This window comes from Miscanthus floridulus, chromosome 1 (genome assembly GCF_019320115.1).
Source record: "Miscanthus floridulus cultivar M001 chromosome 1, ASM1932011v1, whole genome shotgun sequence".
In the NCBI taxonomy this organism is placed as follows: domain Eukaryota; kingdom Viridiplantae; phylum Streptophyta; class Magnoliopsida; order Poales; family Poaceae; genus Miscanthus; species Miscanthus floridulus.
In genome coordinates, this window is record NC_089580.1 from 62572184 (window position 1) to 62581693 (window position 9510).

Genomic DNA, 9510 nt, shown 5'->3' on the forward strand with positions numbered 1-9510 from the left:
GCATCACAAGTTTAACCAAATTTATATGGTAAGATAATAACATTTATGATGTCAACTAAGTCCCATTAAATTCTTTATGAATTATATTTTCATAGTATACCTATTTAATGTCATAAATCTTTGTAATTCTCTCTGTAATTTTAGTCAAACGTGAGATGCTTTGACACTCCAAGATTCTTGGAATGACTTATAATTTGGGATGGAGGAAGTACATAGCAAAAACTATGTATCTAGAAAAGTCAAAATGTCTTATAATTTAAAATGAAGAGAGTATATGATTGACAAAGTAATTATTGAACTGTCCCACGGTTCAGTTGGACTAGCACACGGACTTGTTAGTTTCAAGAATACATAACACACTGGTTTTGCAAATATGAATGTTGATGATGCAAAGACTCATGATGCTTATGCTTATATACCAAATGCAAACTGGGTAGTTACACGTTACAATACCAGTCTACTATAGACCTGTTATTTATCTTTTCTCGACGTTATTTATTAATTTGCCTTCGGCCTAGATTTTTTTTCTTTTTTCTGGGTGGAGTTTGCCTTCGGCCTAGTGCCACCCACGAAAAAGCGAAAATTAGACACAAAAGGTCTAAGGCCCTGTTTGGTTGGGCTTTTGGCTTTGGTTTTTGGCCCCAAAAGCCAAAAGCCCAACCAAAGGGGCTGCTTTTGGAGGATGCTTTTTCAGAAGCAGCTGCTTTTCCGTAGTTCATTTTTGAAAGCTGGTTTGACCCTGCTTTTGGCTTTCTGCTTTTCGAAATTGGTGGAATAAAAAGCTCTTCCATAGTTGTTTCAAGAGAGATAAAGATAAAATGTATATTTTATACTTGTTTAACCAAAAAGCTTTCAGCTTTTCTACATCTCACAGCCCACAGCAGCTTTTCCACAGCTCACAGCCCACAGCAGCTTTTTCCCACAGCCACAGCTCAACCAAACAGGGCCTAAGAAAAGAAAGGAAACTAGAATCACTTTGGGCCATGCAGTCTGGTCAAGTAAATGATATGGGCCATTTGGGCAGTTGGGCCTTGAACTAACGGGAAAGCAATAATTTGAGGAAGTCCAACCAAGGTTTCCGTGCTCGTTCTGGCCGATACGGCGTTTAGACGACCCAGTTCCGGCCGCCGCGTTGCTCCGACGGCCGCTGCGGCGCGCGGCGGGCGGAAGCACCCTCGGGCGCCAGCCGCCTATCCCTCCCCTTCCCGCGGCTGGCCTGGAAAGAATCCCCGAGAAAGAGTTGAGGAGAGTATACGGTGGAGAAAGCGGGGGAAGAGATGGTCTGGGCGCTGACCCCCGTCGACACAGCGCGCGGTGCGCCGCCTCTCCTGTCCCCGTCCAGATACTTATCACCTTCCTATTTGGCGGGGCTTTTGTGGGTTTCGGTCGATTGTTTGGTGAATGCTTGTCTTGTGTTTCGCAGGGACGCAGAAGCGTTACATCTTCGCCGCCGGGACGTACAAGGTCGGCCGTAAAGGTGCCTCATTAGTCATTAGACCTCCCCTTGCGTTTCTTTATGTTTTCTACTTATTGGATCGGCAATGGAGAAGAACGGGCCATTTACATATTTACCACTATTACGGATGGCATCACTGGACACATGAGTCACTGACATAGTATTTTTTATACCACTCACATCGTAATGATGGTAAATATGTAAATATTCCACCTAGTACACGAAACTATATACTGATATTGGTGATTTCCACTACAGATTGTGATGTCATTGTTCAAACTGACACATCTATATCCCGAGTCCATGCGAAGATTGCAATTGAAAAGATGGTTGCCTGGGATCCGCATTCTGGTGCACCTGCCAGTCCATCATTTGTTCGTGTAATCGACCGATCAAAGTATGGCACATTTGTCAACAAAGTACATGGAACCCAGGGCAGTCGCCTGCATAAAGATGAAGATATGATGCTTACTGATGGGGATGCTGTGACTTTTGGAACTGGTAATGCGACCTTCAGGTGAGCTCAAGTCAAAATATCACATACATTTGCTAATCCTTTCACTTATCACACGTCTTTTAAGTTTTAAAAAACACCTTACCGATACATGACTCTATCTTACCCCTTTTTCTTTACTCATATGCATCATTGTGTTCCTAGGCTGTGAAAGTTGAACCGGTTGTACTTATTTCAGTTTTTATCTTTCTTATTGCAGGTTGTCATTTGTTCCAATAGTGGCCTATTTTCATGGCGGAAAGTCGGCACGAATTGATCCATCATTACATGCAGTCATGAAATCTATTGGTTAGTGGTAATCGGCACTTCCATTCTGTAGTAGCAGCACTGTTAGTTCATTTGAAAGCATATTAGTTCATTTTTCATTTCGTGAATGTGGCTACAGCTGTTGATAAATGATAACCTGTTTTTCTCTTTTGCACACTAATGATGGCCACCATTTTTTTTTTGATGTTTTGGAAGGTGCATATGCTACTCGTAAGTGGAGCAATGAATGTACGCATGTTCTTGTTGATGAATCATGTTCGTTGACACCTGAGCTCCTCGATGCAGTTATGGCAAAGAAGCAGATCGTGTTGGGAGACTGGTTTAAGGTACTTCCTTTCCCCTATGGCCATACTTCTTATATGCTCCACAGCTACAATGTTTTAGATCAGTGAATTGTTATCATCCATGTAGACAGGCTTGTGTGAATTAGCTTGCTGCACAATACTAGGTTAAAAATCATGGTCATATAGAATATAGATGACCCAGGGTGTCACTGGTTTTGACTCTTGAATCTGAATTAGCATTCAACTCCTAGTTGAGTTGTGGCGTATATAAACCATTCTTATATACCGCATGTCTCCAGCTGAGTTCTGTATTTTTTTTATCTGTTTCAGGCAATGGCTGAACAGAACATACACACAGAGATCCCTTCTTGCACACAGTAAGTTGTGGACACCCCTTCGATGCTTGATAATATAGTTTGTGTGGATCCTTGTTCATGTTGTGCTTGCTTTATGATCATAGACGGTGAGGTGTTTTTGTTGGATTTTGATCCAGATACATTCCAAACTTGACTCTTGATGGGATGGTGATCAAGATGGTGGATATCAACGCCATTCAGAATTGCCTAGCAGGCTATACTTTTATCCTGGGGTCATCAGATAAAGTGGTGTACTGTTCTTTTTCTGTAGAAAGAAAGAAGATCATTAGACACTTTATTGTTGACTAATTCTATTCATGTGCAGTATCAATTTGGTGAGAAGCTCCCTGGATTACTGGAATCAACTGGAGCAAAATACCTCCACATTGATGACTTTTGTGCAAACAGCCAGGTAAGTGCTGATGATAAAACTATTTTATGGTTGTTGTCTTCAGAAAATATGGGATGTGTAATCTGTTTTCTCCAATTGGGCGTGTAGCACAAATTTCAAGTTTTCCCTACTGGTCTATGCCAGTAGAATTTTGCACACGTTTTTCTAGTTGATTGCTGCATTGCTTTTGATACTGATTTTCTACCTTATTGTTGATAGGACTCAGCAGCTGGAGATACTGATCAACAAATTCTTGTAGTTCCTGCAAGATATCCTTTGGAATTCAGCAAGATACGTGGGTTATTTACTTTGTCAAAGATCAGTGATGTTAAGCTATTTGCTGCTACATTATCTGGCTGCTTGGAAGCAACTTCTATTGAACCACCTGCTTGTAAGTATTAAAAGAACAAATTCGTTCACTGGATCACTGCTATTCCCTTTTTTTCTTTTATCTTTGCATTAGCAATAGCACCTTTGATGCCTTTCCCTGCATAAAATCAAGCTATAAATTCATATGTTCTTTTTATTCTATTTCTGTCAGTCATCGTTACATCCTCGAATTCCACGGATGACACTATTGTGGCGGATTCGGATGTTGAAATGGAGACAGCAACTTCTAATCCTACTGGTGCTGCTAACAAGTCTCAACATCACATTGAGAATATCTCTGATGACGAAAAGGAAATCACAAATATAACCAATGAAGTTGTTGTAAGTATCAGTGCAACAAAGGGTAATGTTATTCACCCAAAATACCCAGAGAAAGTTGAAGATTTGAAACCTATTGAGGAGGATGTGAAGGTCATAGAGAAAACAGCAATGTATAGGTCCACAGCCAGATATGAGGATGCTCGCATTTTCAACAAGGCACCAAGGATGAGAATTTGGACACCAGCAGGGATGGGGCTTCTGATGTCATATTTAGTCAGAATCTGGCTGTCAGAAGCTTCCCTCAGTCAGCTCCTGCTACACCAACAGAAGTTGGAGGTGTTAACTTCAAACGTTTCAGGAAGGTATGATATATATAGCAATTGTGTAACTGAATGTGAGCTTGTTTACTTATGGGCCTCTGACCTTTTGCTTTAGAGGGAAACAGTGTCTGGAAACAGCTTCAAGGACCTTGTTCCATTTGCGCGGGAACCATACAGGCAAGAGTTCAAAAGGCTTCCAGTGAATTTTGAAAGGTTATTGATAATTAGACACGAAACTTCAATGAGTTTGTTTTATTTCTGCAGAGAATCTGACTACGAACGTGGCACATTGACCGATTTCATGCGGGAGGAGAAGCAGCGGAAACAAATGGAAGCCATTGCAGATGACCTCTTCAACAATGCAAAGGTGCCTGCCTATGCCAAATTCATACTCCCTGAACTTGTCATGTCATGTGCATGCTTTAACCATTGTCCTAACAATGGAATTTCAGTCGAAGAAAAGAGCAGCTGCTGGAAGTTCGATTCACACCCTACTTACCGGCTACAGATGAGAGCCAGCAGGAGATCACCTTTGTATGCGCTCTGCCGGACTCTTCCTCGAAGGGCTAGAGAACTGCATCATCTTTTAACCAGACAAAAGAGAGCAACAGTTATCTTCATGGCACCTTCCATGGCTTAGTTTAGGTAGGCGTAGGATGGCTGTGTCATTACATGGCTTGTACTTGAGGTTATGTTACATATGAATTGTCCTGAGCGGAGATATTAGAGATTTTGGCATTACACGATGGACAAGTTTAGCATAGTCTGGAAAATGGCCAAACATGAGGATTTTCTTGGGTTGAATGTTGCGTGGCTAGTTCATTAGAAGTTTGTTGTTGCAGTTGCGAAGAAAGCAAAGGATACGCAGTTTCCAGGCGTGGCTGGACCGTCCTACAAACCGCTGAAAGTTGTACTCATATATGTACAGTAATCACATTCCAAAATCATCTGAAACAATCGTGCAAATTTCTCACGAAATCAACTATCTGCACCCACAATGGAACAATGCCTGGTCCCACCCATAAGCCAGACAAGCTCATGAAAGTTCCATGGGCAGCAATAGAAGCAAAATCAACCATTGGAGGCACAGTAATGATGACCATACAATGACTGCTGTGCGACAGAAGAAGCCAAAAAAAAAAACAATCTATGCGTGCTCGAGACCAACGTCCAAATTACTCCTTACTCTATATGATGTTTGATGCGGCATGTTCAACAAATTATCCATGACCCTGCCACCATGACAACCCTGTGTTCCCTTGATGCCACAAACTAAACGATACATTCATCCAACAAGGAATCACACAAGGTGTGCATCCAGCTCTCATGAACTTGGGCCAGGTGATGCTTGCCTCAGCTTGGCTTGTAGTAGCATAGCCATATCCTCCGCTATGGCTTTCTTTTTTGTAGCCACCTACACGAAGCACAGAATGTTTATCTTCTTACACAGATCATTCTACTGCATTCAGGATTTAATTGCATTGCAAATAGCAAATATCCAACTTCTCAATATCACCTACAAGCAATGCTTCACATCACACTGAGCTATGTGGTATTCTGTCTCAAGGACAGGGGATAAGTCGAGTAAATGTGATTCTAGTATAGTAGTAAAATGTACTGTGTGCTCAATCATCATATAACAATTTATGTTGCTACTGTTTTAGAAAAAAAAAATCCAGTTTCAGTTTCGTTTGTTTATTTCCTTGGTCAAAAGTTCTCTTAGTACGAGTGTAAGACACAGAGACCTCTGCCAGAAATTAAGTTCTTAACAAAAATGCACAAGATGGAATTACCTATCGTGGCTATGGGAAGAGTAATAGCATGCAGAAAAAACCTTCAACATCTTATGGTAGCGAGTTCAGGTTTATATATGCAATTTTGAACCGTGGTTGAATACAATTCATAATCTATAATAGACTGAGCATCTACACGTAACATGATAAGTAACATAATAGCTTTTATAACACATAAAAATGATTCAAAAGCATTGCCAAATTTCTCATGGTGAGTACCATATGGAAACATTGGAGGGATGACAATATGATAGCCCATGTTAGGAACCGAAGTTCCAACTGGCCATCAAAGTTGGTAAAAGAATTTGTTCTTAGACAACCCAGCATACTATGGGTATGTCAAGAAAAGTCAAATAAAGAATCTGAGGATATAGAATGTTGGCAAAGTAGTTAGAAAATTTATAAGAACACAAGATTTGCTTTGAATTTCATATCAAAATCATTGTATAGCAAAGAAACTAGAGCTATTCGTATTCAAATAAGTATATGATGTCCATGTAATTAGTGCTGTTGTCAGTAAAGAGTAACCCATGTAGTGAATACGAAACGAAGCATTTGCTCCTCCAGATGGGAAGAAATAGCAATGTATACAAGAGCAGAGCAGTCTGCAAGAACGTACCTCAGCCAGTTCATCAAAATTTGACTTCAATAAATTAATTTTCCTTTCACAGTATTCTTTCCCCTGAGCCATGGTTTTCTGTGCAGCAAACAAAAGGAACAATTGAGTAGACATACTGTTTAATTACGATAGTGCATCACTCCGAATAGGTTTAAAATAAAAATGACATTACACTCAGTCCAAACCATAAAAGGATACATTTATATTTATGCCGAAGATAATTAATGATTTATCCCACCGGTGAGGCAATAACTGAAAGCATCTCCAAGGGGCTGGAAAAAAGGCTCCCAATCACCAGTTTTGGCATGCGCACAGAGGTGAAAACACAGATCTCCAACAACTCCCGTTCCACGCTTGCTTTTTTTTCCACGCTGCGCAAAATCCCTCTCCAACTCCTCATCTATGTGTGCCCTTGGCACTCCCAATCTGCAAACTGGCACCATGGAGCAGAAGAAATTTCATCGCTCACGCACTTTTGCTTTGCCTGCCTCTTTCCTGGCAATCCACCATGCCCCAGCCACCCCTGGTCAGTCCTGGCTGGCTGCGGCCGCCGCTGGCCTGGCTGCCATCAGCTGGCAGTGGCTGCTCCCAGCTGTGGGGTGGCTGCTGGTTGGTGGCGATTAGGGTGGGGCTGGGTGCCAGTTTTTCAACCTAACTTGTTTTTTCGACCCTTCCCCTGTTTTTTTATATTTATTTTTGACAAACCAATTATTGGCAACTATTGGAGAAATGCAAAAACTTTGATAGCTACTCTTTTTCGTAAGTTGGAATGATCACGGATTTGGCAACTATTTTTTAGCTCTTGGAGATGCTGAGTGAAGACATCACTGGATGCCTGCAAGGCTAGTAACCGATAACCGTAGCTTCTCCGTCAGAAAGGCTGACGGAAACTTAGCAACCGACCTTTTCCTTCTGTAAGTATCAATATTCAGTTTCCACTTCATAATGTGATGTCCATTATTCAGTCGTCAAGTATACCGGAATGCCACTGGTGTTTTTGGTACAATCAAAGAAGCTTTAGTGGTTGAAATCCACATGAAAATCTAGAGTTTTCTAGCTGAACTAATATTTCAGTCATGTATAAAACAACTAGGGCCCTCAAACAACTAGAACAAGCCAGGTTACCTACTTACCTCGATGAAGTAACCCGTGCCGACGTCGACGAGGATCTTCTCGGCGTCGTCCAGCGAGCCGGGCACGTAGAGGGACGCCGTGAGGGGCACGAGCATCTTCTTCCCTGCACACCAACCACCGACGCCCTAGCCATCAATCGGCCGCCGGGAAGGAAGAGGAAACGAAACGAGCGGCACGGGTAAGCAAGGGGATCGGAGGAAGGGGTACGAAGATACGTGCCGTGGGGGCGGAGGGATAGGTCATGGAGCGCGGCGGAGGCGTTCTCGAGTCGAGTGGCGGCGGTGCGGATCTTGGTGAGGCTGTCCTGGAGGAGGTTGAACTCCAGATCCGTCTGCTCCTTGAGCCCCTTGAGCTGCTCGACGCTCAGCTTGTCCAGCTCGATCCGTCCAGGGCTCGCCATGGCTATGGCATTCGCTAGCTACGCTTGTCACGGCGGCGCCAGGGCAGGAGTGGCGGCGGGTGTAAACGCGGAGGGAGGAGTAACGAGAGAGACACGGGCGGCGGGCACTATAGGCTAAGCAGTAAGAAACGAAAGTAAATAAATAAATAAATTATTGAAACATCTTAATGACAACAGCCCCTATAGCTCAGTGGTAGAGCGTCAGTCTTGTAAACTGAAGGTCTGTAGTTCGATCCTGCATGGGGGCATTGTTTTTATTTTCGATCTTTTTGTCTTATTTTGGTCTTCTTTTCAGTTTTCAGATTCCAAAAAAATCACAACTTCCTAGCTATTTAATTATTTTTAAATATCTTTTCTTCTCCAGACACACGCAGGCATGGGCTTCAAAATTCGAGTAATGAAAATTGCTATCCGATATTAGCTCCGAAAAAACACTACCCGCAAATTCGGGTACCCAACAACAATTTGCAGAGAATAATATATTACAGTCATTTGTTCAAATAGAGAGAATTATATTCTAATAAAGTGATAAGTTAAAGTGTTCAACTAACAACACATGATAAATACAAAGACAAAGGTAGTTTGGGTACCGGAGGATATTATCCGAATTACCTAAACAAATTTCGGGTAATCAAAATCGCTATCCGAATTTGGAATTGGGTACCTCGAGATCGGGTAATTCGGGTCCGAGTTTGGGTAATTCGGCAGGTAATGAGTATCGGGTATTTTGCCCCGGCCTAGACACATCGTATTGTTTTTGGCCCACTTGCTGGATTATTTTTTATTTTATGTTTACAGATTTTAACCATTTTGTTTTATTTTGGTCTTCTTTTCAGGAAAAAAGGTCCAAATTGCCATTTAATTGTTTTTAGTATCCCTATTCTCTAGACACACGGTATTGTTTTTCGATCACTTGTTGGATTCGAAAGTTGATTAAAAGCTTAATTAAGCATTGTAGACAGCGATAAATAATGAAGGGGGAGCGGAAATAAGAGGAAGGGTGCCGACTCGCTCTACTCGCTCGTGGCTTAGGAGCTTTGCAAGGAGTGCAACGCTAGGTGCTTCTGAGGCAAATCAGCGAACACTATGCAGTTCCTAGCTATGATCCGGCACTGTGCTGCACTGTTTTCTGCTGTAGCTGCTCATCCCAGGGCTCCGGCTCCTGCTGAAATACACTACGAACGGGAGGGAGCCTGAGGAGCTTCGATTTGGAGGCTCCGGTGGCTTCCGCCACACTGCTGCTATAGTGCCAGAGTCGGAGCCGCCGGAGCTCCACCAAAGAGGCCCTTAGTTCGGGAGTAATCGCTTTGGTCTATGCTAGGGTG

At 42.4% G+C, this 9510-nt stretch overlaps 1 protein-coding gene, 1 non-coding gene and 1 pseudogene across 2 annotated transcripts; 2 read left to right on the forward strand and 1 right to left on the reverse strand.

The window, feature by feature from the left end:
- Window positions 1-1089: 1089 nt before the first annotated feature.
- LOC136485210 (nibrin homolog) lies at window positions 1090-5021 on the forward strand (annotated as a pseudogene).
- Window positions 5022-5182: 161 nt separating this feature from the next.
- On the reverse strand, window positions 5183-8273 carry LOC136485217 (prefoldin subunit 5-like). Its single transcript, XM_066482146.1, has 4 exons — window positions 8005-8273; window positions 7785-7888; window positions 6652-6729; window positions 5183-5653 (listed from the first exon to the last, which is right to left on the reverse strand). Exons 1-4 carry the CDS (start codon window positions 8183-8185, stop codon window positions 5564-5566), a joined length of 453 nt encoding a protein of 150 aa, XP_066338243.1. The 5' UTR covers window positions 8186-8273; the 3' UTR covers window positions 5183-5563.
- Window positions 8274-8361: 88 nt separating this feature from the next.
- On the forward strand, window positions 8362-8433 carry TRNAT-UGU (transfer RNA threonine (anticodon UGU)). Its single transcript has one exon. It is a non-coding gene; the product is annotated as a tRNA-Thr (tRNA).
- Window positions 8434-9510: the final 1077 nt, after the last annotated feature.